Source organism: Rattus norvegicus, chromosome 17 (assembly GCF_036323735.1).
Source record: "Rattus norvegicus strain BN/NHsdMcwi chromosome 17, GRCr8, whole genome shotgun sequence".
NCBI classification, from domain to species: Eukaryota; Metazoa; Chordata; class Mammalia; order Rodentia; family Muridae; genus Rattus; species Rattus norvegicus.
Window position 1 is genome coordinate 11,306,046 of NC_086035.1, and position 19,302 is coordinate 11,325,347.

Consider the following 19,302-nt stretch of genomic DNA (forward strand, 5'->3'; position numbering starts at 1 on the left):
AAATTGAAGGGTTTTGGACTAGAGCTTTCATAGAGTTTAATAATGACTTTGTTGTGTGGTTCTCAGTGATAATCATTAGCAGGTATTCAGTGAAAAAAAAGCAAGTGGGGCAAAAAGAAATATAAAATGTATACTTTGAGGAAGAAAAGAGCACAGGAAGTTTGATGTTGTAGCCTTGATGCCTAAAAGGATAAAGAGAAATGGATGAAAGGGAGTTGTGCCCTCAGGATGAGACCTTTTACCCAAACTAATTCTGCAACTTATGAAAAGAGCTAAAGAATTCTCTGTTCCCGGGGCTCAAAAAGACTGACCACCAGCCAGAGAGCATGCAGAAGCTGGACCTAGGATCCCTACACATTTGTAACAGATGTGGGGTGTGGTCTTCATGTGGGTCCACTAACAATTGACACAGGGGCTGTCACAGATTCTATTGCCTACAGTTGGATCCCTTTCCCCTAGGTGGACCATCTAATTGGACCTCAGTGGGCGAGCATATGTCTAGTCCTTCTGGAACTAGATGTCCTGAGGTGGGATGGTACCCAGGGAGGGCCTCCTCTTCTCTGAGGAGCATGAAAGGGATTAATGGAGAAAGAGGGATTTGTGAGGGCATGACTGGGAAGATAAGAGAAAGGGGGGCTGTGATCAGAATGCACAGTGAACAAACAAAATATTGAGGGGGAAAGACCGAATTACCTGATTTCAAAGAGCATCAGGAAACCAAAGTTTATACAAGTGAGATTCAAGGACAGTCCTGGTTCTATCCCAAGCAGGCAGAAGAACATGGCCTCATTGGCCGTGTAATTCTTGCTTTAAAACCATGAAGGATACATGAGTAACGGGGCTGTGGAATCACCCTCTGAGGTTAAAGAAAGGTGTTGTGGACGGGCCTGCCTGTCCTAGGACAACCCCACATGGAGGCACCAAGAAGCCATTGCAGGAAGCTATGAGGCTTATGCCTGGTTTGTGTTGAGGATCCTGAGAGTTGAAGGCCAGAGTTAAGGAATACTTGCCCCTGGAGGGCTGTACGCAGGGTATGGAATCAACACAAGGGGGATAATTGCATTGCAGTAAAAAAGCTGGAAGGCGTGGGAGAGCTGAAGAGCCTTGTGCCGTCACACATGGACATGCAGTTTGGCATCTGCTAGATTGGCTTCGGTCCCACCTTGATCTCGTATTTCCTCACTGTGCCCTCTTTCTTTGCTTTCAGAATGGAAACACGTACTCTGCACCACTGTATGTCGAAACATGTAACTGTGCTTTTATAAGGGTTGCAGTGAAGAGATTGTCTTGAGTCTCAGAAGAGACTTTGAACTTTGAACAATAGTCAGACTGTGAAAGTCTATGGAGACTTTTAAGTTTGACTAAGTATACAGTGGGTTAGCCTAATGCTGCCTGTATTCTAACCCTAATTTGAGCCCCCTATACTTGCTGTCACAAGAGATGGCATCTGCAGGAAAGACCTAAGATGCTGAGTGACCCTACCCCCACACTACTTCTGATGGGGATATAAAGGTGCTAACAGTTTAGGTTTCACAGGCCTGGGCTCCAAGAACGAACAGAAGGGAAGAGGAGTGGAGAACTCAGAGGGAGGAGCCGCCATGAGTGAGGTGAGCTATGTGAATGTGGCCCTGAGGGCTGGTCAATTGGAGTTAAGAGCAGCCCAGATGAAATATAGTAAATAGTAATAATATCGATAGGAAAGTAGATTCAAACAGCATGGAGGGCAGACCTCATCTACCCAGCTCTTATGTTAATGCTTATTATAAATATAAACATTGTGTATTTCTCCCGGGAATTCACATACCAAAGGAGGGGTAGAAACAAAGGCCAGGATTTAAATAATTTCCACAACATGAGGGCATTTTATGATAGAGCTGTAAGCCTATGGAGGGACAAAGGGGAATGTGGGGGTTTGAATGAACTCCCAAAGGCTCATCTGTCTGAATGTTTACTTCCCAGTTGGTGGAACAGTTTGGGAAGGATTAGGAGGTGTGTCACTGGGGGTGTTTTTGTGGTTTCAAAAGCCCACAGAATGTGGACAAGCCCTTCCCTTGGAATGAGGGGGTGGGGACAGAAGGTGAGCAGGCCTCTCTCGGTGGATAGAGAGAAACAGAAAGTGGGCAAGACTGTCTTTGACAGGGTATGCAGGTGGAAACAGAGCTATGAAAAGCTGTGGAGGACAGAAGACTTGTGGAGGCTGATAGATGGAGGACAAGGAAGAGAGATGGAGAATAGGGAGATTGGTGGTCCCCTCTTCCCATTACCCCTCCCCCAATCTCAGGGGCCCTTTGTGACAGGTAAGCAGGAGCTCTGTGATGTAGGCCTGGGAGCAGCTGCTAACACCCAGAGCGAACCATCAGAGATCAGTTGCCTGAGGGCAACAGTGTGATTCAGTCAGAGAACCTTCTCTCCCTGATGCAGCCTGAAGGAATGACAAATTAAAACATTCGCTCAGGCATCCAGTACAAGGCCACGCACTACCTTCACGGAGTGCCAGGCACTTGTAGGGCACGACGGTGCCATGGAACTACCTTCACTTCCGTTTCCTCCAACCGAATGGATCAGCCTCAGCTTCACGACGTGGGCAATGGACATGATCCTGGCCTTCGCCTGTGGACTGGGCCTCTTCCACCTGTGGATACATGTCTTCCCACTCACCTCACCCTCACCTGCAGAGGGTGCCTCCACCACCACCAAAAGGGTAAGACTGCCTTCCATCCACACCAACACAGCCTTCTCTATTAGGGAAACACTTTCCAAATCCAATAGGGAGGTGGCGGACAGGGCATCTCAGCAGACGGGAACCACATCCGCATGAGAACTCACGGGTAGGACGGGGAGAGAGGGCTGCGTGATATCTGCTCTCAGACCTCCTAGAGCAGAAAGAAGCACTATGTCTCAGTGGTCACGGAACTGTGGACCTGGGATGGATAGGCTCCACTAAGAAACGTTCTGAACACTGGTTCCTCTGTCCCCCTCCTCACATTAATGCTCACACAACATTGTCTTGGTCAGCTGAGCTCATGTGAAGAGGGTGATGCACTCCTGGACATAGGATCAGGACTTGAGTCACATCTGGCCTCAGGAAATGACAAGGCAGTTCGGAGCTGAGCTTCAGCTTACTGAGGTGAAAGAACACTGACCAATGACATCCGTGGTGGGTCTCACGGAGACCGTCCACACTTGGGATTTTCAAGGGAAAAGAATACAGACTTACCCCTCATCACAGGGGTGTGAATGGGGCCGCAGGTGGTGTCTGTTATCTCTGTCTATTAGGTGGTGAAGAGGGACCACAACAAGGCCAGGAAGAAAATCAGGACCTTGAAAGGTAGGCTCCTTCCTTCCCCTGGACAGGTGACTTCATCTACCCTGTCCCCAAGGGATGACACCAAAAGAGTTGCAGACCATGCGGCTGTGGCTGCATGGAAGGAATCAGAAGTGAAGACATTGCCGAGGTGCTGTGCTCAGAATAAAGCCAGGGACGACCATGGTTGGCTGCGGTCAGGAGGGTGGTGTGGGTAGGACCAGAAACATGCTGCATGCGTCTGCAGGCAAATGGGTTACTTCACTTCTCTAAGACACTTTCCTCTTCCACTACACTGGACCTCCCTCCGCTCCACAGGGACATCATGAAGTCCATGGAGCTCGGCGGAAATGGAAGCCTCCGGTCTATGGTCAGGTCCTATCCCACATGTGCCCAGCACTTAGTGCTTTGGGGCCTGTGTCCTCATTCAGCGAAGCTTGAGCTCCTGTTTAGTTGATCATTTCCACAGAAGGGACATTGCATTCAGGCTCCCGTAGGCTCTCAGTTCCCTCCTTTACCCACAATCACCCCATCTGTATTTCTAGCTTACAGAGGCTACAGCAGGAAGAGAGGGAAGGATGACAGGGGCCTGCTTTCGCTCCTGCAGAGGTGAGAAGTCTCCAGTGCTTCCTGGCTCCTCACTCCCACGCCTGTGAGGAGATCACTCGGGACAAAGGGCAAGGGCTGACCATGGGACCAGGGGCCCTATGGGAAGGTGGGGTGCGGGCACAGCGCTAATGTTTAATTCGAGTGTGGAGCTGTGGCTGCAGGTGGCCTTTCCTGCTCAGCTTGTCCACCTCCTGCTGCCGAATGCTCCAAGCTGCAACCTTATGTCCTGTCTCCTGCAGCCTGCTTACTGACACCATCAGCTTTTGCCAGCTCTTAAGAAGAGATGCCTGGGCTCAAGGATCCAGAACAGAAGCTGCCAAAGACCACCAGCCACCTAGGCATTCCACAGAGCAGTCTATGGCCAACTTGCCTCTAGTGGCCTCCTTCCCTCTGGTCAAGGAACACTTGCTGCACAAAGATTCAACTTTGTCACCTACCCTGCTAAATTCCCTTACTTGTAAGGAATCACAAACACTTACATGTGATTCTACCCCACCAGTGACGACAATGCCAAAAATGCATCCTTTACCACGACCATGTGGACCAACCTCCCCATCCTGTCCTCAAGATCCAGTGTTCTGCTCTCCATCCGAGACAGACCAAAGCATGACTCCTCCTCCTTCTCCTCTTCCTCCTCCTTTTCCTCTGATCTCTCTTCCTCCTCCTCCTCCTCCTCTTTCCCTTCCTCCCTCTCTTCCTCCTCCTCTTTCCCTTCCTCCCTCTCTTCCTCCTCCTCCTCTTTCCCCTCCTCCCTCTCTTCCTCCTCCTCCTCTTCCTCCTCCTCCCCTTCCTCTTTTTCCTCCTCTTTCTCTTCCTCCTCCTCCATCTCCTCCTCCTCTCTCTCTTCCTCTTCCTCTTCCTTCTCCTCCCCCTCCTCCTCCTCCTCCTCCTCAATGTGAGTGGAAAACACAACTAGTGACCTCACAAAGCACATCTCCTCCAGCTTTGCCTTGTCCCATGGCAAGCCCCCCAGGCCTTGAGTACTCAAACATGTCTCCTTCAAGCTCTTCCTGGTACAAGGCGGCTGCCAGGACCTGGTGTCATTCTAAGTGGTCACAGGATGACACCCTGCAAGAGGATCTCCATTTCAGCTTCCAGGAGGCCTCATTGTGGACAGACCCTGGATACAGGCAGCTAGAGGCTGGAGAACCCCCGTTCATCAAGCCTGATGTGCAGAAGATCCTGGAGCTGCAGATTAGCAAGAGGGTAGAACTGAAGCTCTGGAAAGAGCAAGGAAGGGAGAGCTTTGACCACGCCTTGAGCTGTGTGGGTGATATGCTGCAGTCCTGGAGCAGCGAGCAGGCCATCACCTGCAAGTCAGAGCAGCTGTCAGGTCTCCATCAGCTCTTTTCCCCCAGGGTCTTCTGGAACAAGTCTCAGAAGGACTGCAGGCACCTTTACTGGGGCCTCCCCTTTCTTCACAGTGAGTCCCTTATGGCTACTGTCAGCATGGTGGGCTCACCACTCGACTCCCCTGCCATCTTTTTCAATGAACTCTCTCCTTACAACTTAAGACAAGCTGAGAGGAATGCAGCTCCACTGCTCTTCTCTCCAAAGCCCTTGCTTCAACCCTTGGTCCCTTCCAATCCTTTGACTACAAACGTGCCATGCCCCCGTTCTCCACCAGGGTCTGGAGTCAAAACCCTGGCCCCTGACCCAACCTCCCTCCCAAGCCTAAAACCCGATCCACCTCCAATTAGGGATTCCAGGGCTTCCTGCCCCATAGATTCAAAATCCCAACTTATTTTCCCAGTTGCTGTTCAACACCTAGATCAGCACCTTTTGAAGAAGAACCAAGAAAGTAGGAGCGATTTACCTAGTGTAGTGAAAATGTCACAGGAAGTCTCTCATCAACTCATTTCCACCAGTTTAGCTTCCCAGGGACAAGACTCTGTTCTCCACCCCCTGAAGGATTTCACTGACCCCCAGCTCAAAGAGCACCTAGAGCAACACTTAAAAACCAGGTTCTGGAAACATGAGGACCAAAAGATCCAGCTATCTACTTATCTCATGAAGTCTGAGGACAAACTCCCAGGGATGGGTCATGCAGAAGATAATCGAGGGACTTCATGTTCCTCAGCACTGGCAGGAAAAAGCAGCCCGCATGCACAGAGGGTCTCAGCAAAAGGTCCAGAGATACTCCAGACAGGGAAGGACCCATGCTGCGATCTGACAAACGGTCCGGGAAGACCTCTGAGAGATACTGATGGGATCACAGAGGGATCACTGGCCACAGTTCTAGACTCGATCGCTGTGACAGAGGTGGAGAACTCTGTGAGACAGCCAAGAAGCAACTCAGCAGGTCCCCAGCCAGGAGGACCAGGAGAGCAGCAGCTACAAGACACACTGAGGAACCACTTCAGTGAGCACAGCCATGACAATGACAGTATGGTGCCTGTGGGCACTTGCCCTGGAATTCCGGGGGACCACATGGTGGTCCCTCGTGAAAACTCAGAGACCCATTTGGACAACTCAGAAATTGAAAAACCAGAAACAAATATCGAAACGGAGAAGCAGAAGTCGTTGAATGATGGGTCCACCTTCAAGGATACTTCTCCTGGGTCTCCCTTGCTAGATCCTGACGTCCAGCAGGTGCTGGAGACTCATGTTTCAAAACACCTGGTGAGGCACAGATGGATCTTGCCCCTCAGAGGCCTCAGGGCCCTACAACTCTTCAAGGTGAACAAGGCTGTAGCTTTGTCACTTCCACAACCCCCAAGTCCCTCTCAGACATCTTTGAAATCTAGGGATGACTCTGTTACAAAAATTGCTGCTGTCCTGGGAGACCCTTTTCAGAAAGGTTCAGAAGGAGATCTGAAAAGAAAAACAGTTTTCCAGAGTCAAACCCCTCCCTCTGCCCTCAACCTTGAATTTCCAAGTGGAACTCGTCCTAGTGACAAATTATGCCCCTCTGAGTCCCCTACAAATGTCCAGAAGAGCAGAGTGGCTTCCTTGTACAGGACACGCAGCCTTGTAGTCAGAGACCGGCACAGCGACACAGTTCTAGGACCTCGGAATGACAACCCAGTGCCAGGTCCAAACCTACTCAAGAGTGACCATGCCTCACAGGAGAGTGAGGGTGCAGATTTAGACCTCTCCCATGGGCTGTCAGTTCAGGGGACCATTGTAGACGCCTGCCCAACAACTAGCAGAGATAAAAGGGAGCTGGAGGAGGAGGGGTCCTGTGACTGGGCTCTCAATGCAGAAGCCAGGGAAATGTCACCCACTCAGAGTAAAGAACATCTGAAAGGTATAGAATCCCTGAAAGTCAATGAAAAACAGTCACCTTCCAGAGCCATTTCCCAGGAGCCAGAAGATTCTGTTACTGCTGTCTTCCTGCAGGACTGTAGCACTGGCATGATCTTTCAAGACTGTGGCCCAGAGGTCCTGCTGGAGGCAGATCTCCTAGCCTCTCAGGCCTCACAGTCAGGCTTCAGGACTAGGTCCACTACCAGCAAAACATCCTCCAGGGACATGTACCCTTACTTTTCAAGAGGAGGGAATGTGCCCAAGAATATTAAATCTGAAGAACCATGGACTAGCCATATCTATGATCTAACTAAATACAAAGAGGGCTTTAGGGGCCCCAGGCAAGATAGACACCTTTCACAGACGAGACCTGCCCAAGCCTGCTGGTCAGATACTCGTGAAAACAATCCCTCCTCTCTACCAGAAAAAACATTTGGGGACAGGATAAAAAGTTTTATGACACACATTATGTCAAGTAAAAGTAAAGCTCAGGAGAACTTCCTGCACAAACACAAGGCCTCATCAGTCACTTCCCTAAGTCAAGGCTCAGTCATGAGCAGGGTGTTTCTGCCCCCACAGGTAGCTGAGGCTCAGGACTTAACGATCTCGGTCAGGTCTATTCTCCAGGAGAAAGTGGGGGTTGGCCATGCCAGGACAGCCTCAAAGAAAAGTTTGCACAAAGACCCACCCCAGGCTCCTATGGGCAGGCATGTCTGCCTCCACAGGACTGCCACTGCAGAAAGACACGAAACACAAGGAAACACTCCCAAGGTACACAGCCAACCTTCCACAGACAAATGGATGGACTACACCTGCCAGGTCCAGCTGCTCAGAGAGTCTGTGATCAGAACTCAAGCCTGTCAGCACAGGTTACAGCCACCATGTTTCCCAGGCACCCCGGTCTACTCTCCGTGGCACTGCCTGTGTAGAAGTGAGCTGTCTAGAAAAGCAAAAGCTTTTCTACACCTATCGGGATAGGAAATTTCCCCATGAAAAACTAGTTTTTTCAAAAACAAAAACAAAAAAATAAAACAAAACCATGGTGTCCGAGTGCTAATTGACTGCTTCCCAAGGTAGGCATTAGTTCCTCTTGTGCATCATTACTCTGGAGGTTGTGTCTGCAGGGCTTGACCACAGGGAACATCTCCATCTTCTTCTGGAGAAGACAGCTCTCCACAGGGTCGGTTCAGTGACATTTGAATGACTTCATGCATTAATTGAGCCTATGGAGGGAGGTAGAAAATAAAATGTTCGGGGCCCAGGCAGGGGGTCATGCAGCAGGAGGATGACCTGAAAGGTTCCGTGCATGTAGGTTCAGCCCCTGTGCTTCCAGTACAGACTATGGACTCTCAGGGACCCGTCCGCTGGCGCTCCACCGCAAGCTGGAGGAGCCCTTTATCTTTCCAGTGTCTGGATGCCAACCCAGAAAGCAGTCCCAGAAGATTGTCTAACAGCACATCTGATCATCCGCATGTTCTGGCTTCCTGAATTCTAGACACTGAGATGGGGGAAAAGCCAGAGCTAGATATTCTCTGTGTCACTCACAGCCCGGAGGACTCCGGACACACACACACACACACACACACACACACACACACACACGCACACACACACTCACACACACACACACACACTGTGCCAGCATTAGTCCCAAGGAAAGGACACCTGAGAAGGGTGCTGGGGATGCACTGTGACCTCACAGCTTGTCATGCTATGCCCCCAGCCTTTATCTTTCCAGGAGACCAGCAGAAGAGGCCTTCTCACACGACTTGCCCACACAGCAGAAGGGACATTGCCAAAGCACAGGTGCTCTCTGGAACTCTGCGCAGGCAAAGAAGTGTCTCTGTTAGGACCCCCTCAGCTACTTGCCCAGGTTTCCTTACCTCAGTCTTTGTAAACACATGGGGGTAACTGAATAGGAGGATAGCCAATCTCCAGTGAGCCCTGCTCTGGTCCCTGAAGAGAGCAACCAGGGGACAGCTCCCATGGAAGCGTTTATTTCCTGATAGAAAACCCTGCTCCCTGTGGTGCCACCAACGTACAGGACTCAGCCGCGGGCCCAGTGCCAACACATGTTCCCGAGGTCCTTGGGTGAGACCAAGCAGCTCCTATGGGTGGATAAGGGACCAACAGTCCACTTCTGAGCCAGCAGTGTATCACTGGCAGCAGCCTCAGCATGTCTCAGAGGCCACAGTGAAGCCAGGGCCCTGAGGAAGGCACTATATGGTACCTCAGGAGCTCAGGAGTCACATTTGGGTAAAGCAAATTCTCAGAGTGGGTCCCAGGGTTCTTGAGTGGAGGAGGAACTTATCCAAGCAGGCCCAGTTGCAATGCTGGCATATGTGCCTCTGATACTTCCTCCCTTAGCCAACCTAGAATCTGCCATCACAGGTAGAGGCTGATGATGCTGGATCAGATGATGGAGCGATCCACTGAGGAAACAGTGTCATATCCAGCTGCCCGAGATCCAATGAAACGCTGGGACGTGATTATAAGGGTTTGCCCAGTTCTTCTAATAAACCAGTGTACTTTTGCCACTTGCCCAAGTCCCAGAATCTGTGCTCTTGACTATGAGCCTTTGTATGCCTGCCTGCAAGGTTCTTGATTGGGGTTACAAGCAATACATGAGGGTACAAGTGCTAGAGACAGTGGTGTTAAGAGACCACACAACCAGCAGAACACATTCTGCCCAGCTTATCCCCGTCAACCATAATGGACCATAATGTGGACCTGGAGAACCTCACAGAGACCTCCACAGTAATGTTCACTGATAACACTCCCAAAGAGATCACTACATGGGCTCTGACACAATCTACACTGGGAAATACCCCAGAATCCACAACTCTGTTTTCCAAGGTAGGCACTACTTCTTCGTACACATTTTCTCTCAGGTTATAACTACACTGTCACACAAGAGGAAACGTGTGCATCTGCTTCTGGAAGACACACAGGTCCAGAGGGAGGGGACAGTGCCATTTGAAGTCACTTCATCTCCACTTGCATCACTCTTGTGTTAATAATCCTGTAATTATGGAAATAAACAGGAAATCTTAAGGATTTAGAGGGGCTGAGAAGCCAACCCTACAAGGCCCCGAGTCAGGGCCACTTCACCACGCCTTTTCCTTTGCTCTAATCTGACCTTTGTGTAGGCTGCGTGGATGGGGCTAGAGAGGCACCAGGAGCCCAGTGCCTTTGCAAGTCACAAATTAGGCACCAGGAGGATGGTGGTTTGTCAGGAGCCATCAAGGAGAAGTTAACAGCTAGCAGGTGATCTTCCTGAGATGGTTCTGTCGTGGAGTATGAAGTTAATGATGGACTTGCTTCTCTAGGCAAGGCCAAGAAGATTATATTTTAGGAAAGATTCCTGCTATGCTTTTCCTGCTATGGTTAAATAGATATAACATCCACTCAGTATTAGCCACGCTTTTGAGCAGATTTCTGCAGAAATAGAGATGTACTGCCTTGTAGTGATGCTGTGTAGACAGACACGCTGTATAGACAGACATGCTGATAGATGATGTCTTAATTCTTGATGACTAAGAATTCCTAAAATTCTTAATTACCAATTATTAAGCGCTTTTGCAATACGACTGCTATTTAGTCTTCTCGGACAATTGAATCTGCAATGTGAGCTCCGCCAGTCAGTGTTCAAGTATCCTGAGGTAATTGCTGCTGAGGTAAGGAGCAGGCACCTACAGCTCAGAGCCCGTTCTGAAAGGCTGTGAAACAATGAGCCAAAGGTCACAAAAGGGAACAAACAATTTACTATAGGTGCAAGGACAGAAGGTAAAATGCTGACTGGGTTGATCTACATGAAACATCACTAATGACTTAGTTACAGAATGATGGACTTTAACTGTTGTGGTTTGCCTTGGAGTTCTCTCTGAATTTGTAAAATAAAGGCAAGAGCTGGAGATTTGGGGAGAGGGTGGAGTCGGGAGCGAGAGGGGAGGAGTCAGGGGAGGGGAGGAGTCAGGAGGGGGTGGAGTCAGGAGGGGGAGGAGTCAGGAGGGGAGGAGTCAGGGGAGGAGAAAGGAAAGAGCAAGGAGAGAGTTGTCATGGGAGAAGGAGAAGCTGGAGACCTGGCAAATAAAAGGTGCAAGGGATGAGGGATTTGGGAGCTAGGAATAGGACAGTGTAGGGTGGATCTGCCCAATCTAGATGCTAGATTGTTTTCATATTAATTGAGTTGCGTTTTCTTTGTACTGGCCGATTCGGGTTGGAGAGGAAACTGCAACAAACTGCAACAAAATGGCGCCCAACTTATCCATTAGAACTCAACTAACCTGAGATAAAAATGCCTGAATTACCCTAGATGCCTAGAACAAATGAAACTCAAGACGGATGATCAAAATATGTATGCTTCACTCCTTCTTTAAAAGGGGAACAAGAATACCCTTGGCAGGGAATAGAGAGGCAAAGATTAAAACAGACACAGAAGGAACACCCATTCAGAGCCTGCCCCACAGGTGGCCCATACATATACAGCCAACCAATTAGACAAGATGGATGAAGCAAAGAAGTGCAGGCTGACAGGAGCCGGATGTAGATCGCTCCTGAGAGACACAGCCAGAATAGAGCAAATACATTGGCGAATGCCAGCAGCAAACCACTGAACTGAGAACGGGACTCCCGTTGAAGGAATCAGAGAAAGAACTGGAAGAGCTTGAAGGAGCTGAAGACCCCTTGTGAACAACAATGCCAAGCAACCAGAGCTTCCAGGGACTAAGCCACTACCTAAAGACTATACATGGACTGACCCTGGACTCTGACCTCATAGGTAGCAATGAATATTCTAGTAAGATCACCAGTGGAAGGGGAAGCCCTTGGTCCTGCTAAGACTGAACCCCTAGTGAACGTGATTGTTGGGGGGAGGGCGGCAATGGGGGGAGGGTGGGGAGGGGAACACCCATACAGAAGGGGAGGGGGAGGGATTAGGGGGATGTTTGCCTGGAAACCGGGAAAGGGAATAACACTGGAAGTGTAAATAAGAAATACTCAAGTTAATAAAAAAAAAATTTACTTCCCTCTCACCCCCAGAATAGGGCTCTGATAGAGATCTAGGCAGGAGTACTGGTGGATTGGGAGTTGACTGGGTCTGAGGGGTCTACGGAGAACTGCAGAGAGGCTCCCTGCCCCAAACCCCAGACAGAGAGCTACAGCCGAGGGCATCATCTAGAATCGAGGAAAGGGATAGGAGAACCTAGAGCACAACTGTCTGTGAGGGAGTTTTCTGGCCGGCACATTGAACAGGATTCCTGAGATCACCACACGACCAAGCAAAGCCAGAGACAACCCAGAGAGGCCCCTCCCTGGGAACAAAGAATCGAGAGGACTGCACATGTTCTGAGGCAGAGGGAGAAAAAGGTATAAAGGGCTTCGGATCAGGTACTACTTTGATGTAAGAGAGATATATAACCTTTTGATACTTAAAGATGAGAAACACAATGAATATCTTTTGGGCCTTATGGAATGATATTTTGAATGGTCTGACAGTTGTGAATTTTGAGGAAATAGACACTATCATTTACCGGTATTGCAATATTCATTCTTCTGATTTACTATATCTTCTCAAAAGACGGGGCCCTAAATAGCAAATTTCTAGCCTTAGAAAAGAAGTTATAAGTAATGCTAGAACAGAAATTTCTGAAATTTATAGATGACTCTGAACAACAGAGAGATAAGCTTAAGTCTTGGCAACAGGAGCTAGAAGAGACGCTAGAAAAAAGAATTCAACAACTCATAGATCAAATTGAACAGCAGGGAGATAGAGATAGAATCTGGAAGCAAAGTCTAGAGGATAACTTACTAAAACTAGCAAATCAAAATAAGGCAGAGGCTGCAATATCAGAATTACAACATAAAGAGAAGCTAAGATTATGGAAGCAGGGCTTAGAGCAGAAGATCCAGGTAATTATGGAACAACATGAACAACAGAAAGAGAAAATTAAGTCTTGGCAATGTAGCCTAGAAGGAACACTAGAATTGAAGACACAGGAAATTATAGATCAGAATAAGAGACAGAAAGATGAAAATGAAGGTGGTCGACAGAACTAGAAACAGGATGTTAGAACAGAACATACAACAGCTCACAGGTCATACTGAACAGCAGAGAGAAAGTAATGAGGTTTGGAAGCAAGACTTGGAGAATAACTTTTTAAAATTAATCAATCAAAAGATAACGGATAGCAGATTATTAGAAGTACAATATAAAGAAAAATTCAAAGTGTGGAAGCAAGGCCTTGAACAGAGAATTCAGGAATTCAAGGAACAGGGGGAAAGACAGAAGGAGAGATATGAAGCATGGGTACAGACTTTAAGAGAGGAATTTAAAATTACAACTAAAGAAAAAACTCAGGTAGAGACAGAAGATAAAATTAGGGAAAGCCAACCTAAGGTTATTAGGAAACAAACTTTAGTCTATCCAGTTAGTGTACAACAAAGGCCTCCAGACGATGATCATCCACAGGGTTATGAAGAATTTGAATGGCAACCCATGGATGTGTTAGAATTGAGGAAATTTAAGGAAAGCGTAACTAATTTTGGAATGCATTCACCATTTGTTAAAACAAATCTTGATTTCTTGGGCTATTAAAAATAGAGTAATCCCCCAAGACTGGAAAGATATGGTAAGAGCAATTCTAGACCCTGCTGAAAATTTACAATGGATTTCGTGGTGGAGAGAAGAAGTGAGGGAGATAGCACGACAAAATAGAGCTAGGGGCAGAGAGATTTCCACAGATCAACTGCTTGGTGAAGGCCGCTTTGCTGAAGTGGAGGTGCAGGCTGTATATGATGAAGAAACTATGGTATGGTGTCGACTGTCAGCCTTAAAGGCCTGGGACAAAGTCGCAGAATCAGGGAAAAGACTTGAAACATTCACTCAAGTCATACAAGGTCCTAAAGAAACCTTCCCTGACTTTTTACAAAGGCTTACCTCAGCTGTGGAAAGGAGTGTATCAGCTTCAGCAGCAAGAAAGGCGATAATTGAGTCTTTAGCCTTTGAAAATGCAAATACTGAATGCAGGGAAGTAATCAGACCACTGAAGGCGAGGTCCGCACCAATAGATGAGTGGATTAGATATACAGCTATTGTTGGCTCTTGTTCTCCTGATACAACTGTGATAGGAGAAGCTGCCACTGGGCAGCTAGAGATGACCCAAGATTTCAAATGTTTTAATTGTGGTGAGCAGGGTCATCTCAGATATTACTGCAAGAAAAACCAAAGTAATACCAAAAGGGGGACTATGCCTCCTGGAATGCGTCAAAGATGTGGCAGAGGTGGACATTTGACTAAGGAATGTAGAGCAATAACAGACAGATGGGGCCGAATCCTGCCAAAAAACTCCCAGGGGGGCCTCTCGCAGGCCCCAATGCCAGGCAGGGAGAGTTCTCTTCCTCAGAACAATTAAACGGCACGACTGCAAAAATAGATGTTCTGGGACCAGAGGAGGCTGAGGGAAGTCCTATGGACAATTCCAAAAGCCTCAAAGGGAGCGAAAAACGAATATTTTGTCAAACGTCTATAGAGGACCCAAGGCCAAAACTAAAAATACTGGTAAACAATATTGAAATTGAAGGAATGGTTGACACTGGAGCAGATGTTACCATCATCTCTCCAAAATCTTGGCCCACTAGTTGACCACTTCAAGGAGTGGATATGCAGTTTCAAGGTGTTGGCACTTATCCCAAATAAAACAAAGCACCAGGTGGCTTAAATGTATAGGACCAGAAGGTCAGGTAGGAAAATTAAGGCCATACGTGGCTGATATGGCCATTAACTTATGGGGAAGAGATCTACTACAGCAGTGGAAAACTCAAATTAATATGCCCTCAGTTTCAGGGTCTGGCCCTGAAATTCATCAGGCTCCTAATAAAAACTTTAAATCAGTCAGGGAATGTTATCAAGGACAGTTAGAGACTGTCCAAGCTGTCCATAAGCAAGATACAGCAGAGGCTGACAATTTAGTGCTACCCCATGGAGCCACTGCTGTTAAGACAACAACAGCCTTGCCACTAAGGTGGCTGACTGACCAACCCATCTGGATTGATCAGTGGTCTATGACAAAAGAAAAACTACAGGCATTAGAACAGCTAGTCCAGGAGCAGCTGGAGGCTCAGCATATAGAGGAGTCCACCAGCCCTTGGAATTCTCCAGTATTTGTCATTAAAAAAAGGTCTGGCAAATGGAGGGTGTTGACAGATCTCAGAGCAATTAATAAGATTATTCAGCCGATGGGTTCCCTACAGCCTGGGATCCCACTGCCTTCTTTGTTGCCTAAGGAGCGGCCTATTATAGTGATTGACTTAAAAGATTGTTTTTTCACTATTCCTCTACATGAAGGCGATAAGGAAAGGTTTGCCTTTTCAGTGCCTACCCTCAATAGAGGTCGCCCCATAAAAAGATATCAATGGAAAGTCCTGCCACAAGGAATGTTGAATAGCCCTACCTTGTGGCAATATTTTGTACAGCAGCCATTGGAGATGATTCGCAAACAATTTCCCCAATCTATTATTTATCATTACATGGATGACATTTTATTGTCTGATTCAGATATAAATATCCTGGAAAGAATGTTTGATGAAGTGAAAAAAACCTTACCTTGCTGGGGATTACGAATCGCCCCTGAGAAAATACAAAGAGGGAATTCTATTAATTATCTAGGGTATAAAATAAGCCTACAAAGGATTAGGCCACAAAAGATGCAAATCAAAAGAAATCAATTAAGGACACTTAATGATTTTCAGAAACTACTGGGAGATATTAACTGGTTGAGGCCTGTGATTGGCTTGACCACTCAAGTGTTGAGCAATTTATTTCAAACGTTACAAGGCGATAAAGATTTCAATAGCCCAAGGAAACTATCAGCTGAGGCTGAGAAAGAGCTAGCTTTGGTAGAAAGGAAATTGGAGGACACACATCTAGATCGTATTGATCCAAAGATGGCCTGCATATTAGTCATCTTACCCTCTACTCATTCCCCTACAGGAATCCTCATGCAGAGGGAAGATTATATCTTAGAATGGATATTTTTAGCACATAAACAGAGTAAGAAACTGAAAACCTACATTGAGAAGGTCTCTGAATTGATACTTAAAGGAAAATTGAGACTTCGACAATTAGTTGGAATGGATCCGGCTGAAATTGTGGTACCTTTTACTAATGCAGAAATTGCCTCTTTGTGGGTACAAAATGAACATTGGCAAAGAGCATGCAGTAACTTCTTAGGAGAGATTAACAACAGATACCCTAAAAGCAAGCGACTTCAGTTCATAAAACGAACTAACTGGATCCTCCCTCGTATAATAAAGGGAACTCCAATATCTGGAGCCCCTACATTTTACACTGATGCCAGTAAGTCAGGAAAGGCAGGATATAAATCAGAAAATGTAAGCAAGGTGACTGAGAGTCCCTATGAGTCAGTTCAAAAATCTGAATTGTATGCAATACTCATGGTGTTGTCAGATTTTCAAGAGCCTCTTAATATAATAACTGACTCTCAATATGCAGAAAGGGTTGTTTTACACATAGAGACTGCTGAACTTATTCAGGATTATTCTGTATTGACATCACTATTTATTCAGCTACAACAAAAGATCAGAAATAGGAGTTACCCACTATATATAAAACACACATAAGATCCCATACAGGTCTGCCAGGCCCTCTGGTGCAAGGTAATAATGAAATTGACCAGCTACTGATAGGAAGTGTACTAGAGGCTTCAGAATTCCATAAAAAACACCATGTTAACAGCAAAGGCTTAAAGAAAGAATTCTCTATCACTTGGCAACAAGCCAAGGAGATTGTGAGGCAATGTCCTACTTGCTCGTTATATAATCAAACTCCATTGCCTACAGGAACTAACCCTAAGGGCACCCAAAGAAATGAAATTTGGCAAATGGATGTTCTCCATTTTACAGAGTTTGGTAAGTTGAAATACATACACCATACTCTAGATACATATTCAGGATTTCAATGGGCAACTGCCTTAGCGTCAGAAAAGGCTGATTCTGTAATTACACATTTGTTAGAAGTTATGGCTATAATGGGAATACCCATACAAATTAAAACGGACAATGGTCCAGCATATATCTCTAACAAGATTAAGCGCTTCTTTGAATATTATAATATAAAACATGTTACAGGTATGTCACACAATCCTACAGGACAAGCGATTGTGGAGAGATCTAATCGAAGTCTAAAGGAGATGCTTAACAGGCAAAAAGGGGCAACAAAAACTCCCAGAGATAGGCTACATAGTGCTTTATTAACCTTAAATTTTTTAAATGCTGATAAACAAAACAGCACAGCTGCTGAAAGACATTGGCTTGTGGATAAGACTACTGAACTAAACCAGCCTGCTTATATTAAGGATATTCTGACGTCAGAATGGAAAATGGGAAATGTGTTACGCTGAGGAAGGGGTTATGCCTATGTTTCTACAGGAGAAGAAAAGCTGTGGGTTCCTTCCAGGCTGATAAAGATCAGACATGACAAGGGGAGACCTCCTGAAGTCCTCGGCAACACAGAAGAAAAGGGAGACTAAGACAATCAACAAATAGGTGATGTATATATGAGGATGTCTAGGTCTCCGTGTATGAACTGGCTAAAGTGTCTATAAACAGCCAGTAACATTTTGAGTACGAATTTCTCATAACTTGTTATTACATGCATCCTGTAAAATGGCATGTATGACAAAATTATGTTACAGTTTGATTATATGATCAAACTAACCTGAAGAAAGGCAGTCACCTTTCTTTGTTGATCTTTATTTTCTAAGCTGTGCACCCTGCTTACTCCATGTGGATGCGCTTACAGAACTATATGATGCTTGTAAAGTTTGTGTGCTGCAGGATGAAAGAAGAGAAAGACAGCCCTGAAATGTTCCACACTCTGGGATGCTGAGATTCCGGGACCTTCCAGTCCAACTTCGTGTTTGATTCTCCCTCAATTACACTGAAGCTGCTTCATTTAAAGGCCTGCTTTCAGAACTCTTCCAGAATGGCCAGCTTACTTATCCAGCCCTTCAGACTGTCATAGTCAAGAGGTCAGCTAAGCAATGAACTTTCTCAGCACAGAGTGACTGGCAGGCAAATCCCAGCTAGCTCTACTTCGACAAAGCCAACTCTTCCTAATTCCCCTTGGGCCCCAGAAGGGAATTCTTCACCCCAATTCAGCTGAAAACAGACGAGGAAGATCGTCGTCCCAGTTCCTTCGGTTGGGGTGGATGGTTCTGGTTATTCTAAGAGCTGTGGATATGTTTTCTTTCAAGGGATACTATACAAATGTAGCTTTGGGCAGGGGGAACTAGAGAATGTAAACTCAGGGATTGCTACCTTTCCTTTCCTCTTTTCTATCCTTCTTAGTTTAAAAAAAAGGGGGGGTGTGATATAGTAATACATAGAAGTTAGAGAAATAGACAAACAGGGATAGATTAGCAAACTTACTCTTAAACACAATTTTACAGCTATATCTGACATTGATAGAAATGTTTGTAATTGATACAAAGTTGAAGCTGCAATCTTTTCATTGGTATTGAATGCATTTTACACAAATGTGAGGTTTTCATTGGTATACTTTCTTATTGATTTATAATTGAGATTAATATTGCTACTTTAACATAAGCATTGTGCCTCCACTATGCATCTAAGAATACAAGTCTTAGACCCAGTCCTATAACTGCTATTATACATTATTTTTAGTTGATTAACCAGTACGAGCTAAAGGACAGATAGCAAAATCATGGTTCTGAGTCAGTTTAGATGGGTTTTGGAAATACTTCAATTAGAGAGGGCCAACGGTAGTCTATGCTTAACAGTTCAGAAACGCCTATGTAGACAGGAAATCTTCAAGGGCGTCAGAAGTCCACAGAATAACCCATTTATGGACATTTAGAAGGTCTAGATGATTTGACTAGAGACCTGTCTGCCCCTGACAGGACCCCTTAGACTCAAAGAAGAAATTGAGCATCAGTGGAGTTGCTCAAATCGTGGTGACACAGCCACTGAGCAAATTGCTTCAATTCATCTACAGACAAAACACTGTTCAGAAAAGGACAAATTATGCAGAATAGTTGACTGATAATCTCTGCCAAGGCAGGGTGATCAACCCTTCAAAATCTGCATTACAAAGGTCTGTC

The 19,302-nt window shown here is 46.3% G+C and overlaps 1 protein-coding gene across 1 annotated transcript; it reads left to right on the plus strand.

The window, feature by feature from the left end:
• Positions 1-905: 905 nt before the first annotated feature.
• Positions 906-8,199, plus strand: LOC134482810 (spermatogenesis-associated protein 31A3-like). Its single transcript, XM_063276996.1, has one exon. It carries the CDS (start codon positions 4,115-4,117, stop codon positions 8,138-8,140), a length of 4,026 nt encoding a protein of 1,341 aa, XP_063133066.1. The 5' UTR covers positions 906-4,114; the 3' UTR covers positions 8,141-8,199.
• The last annotated feature ends 11,103 nt before the right edge of the window (positions 8,200-19,302 follow it).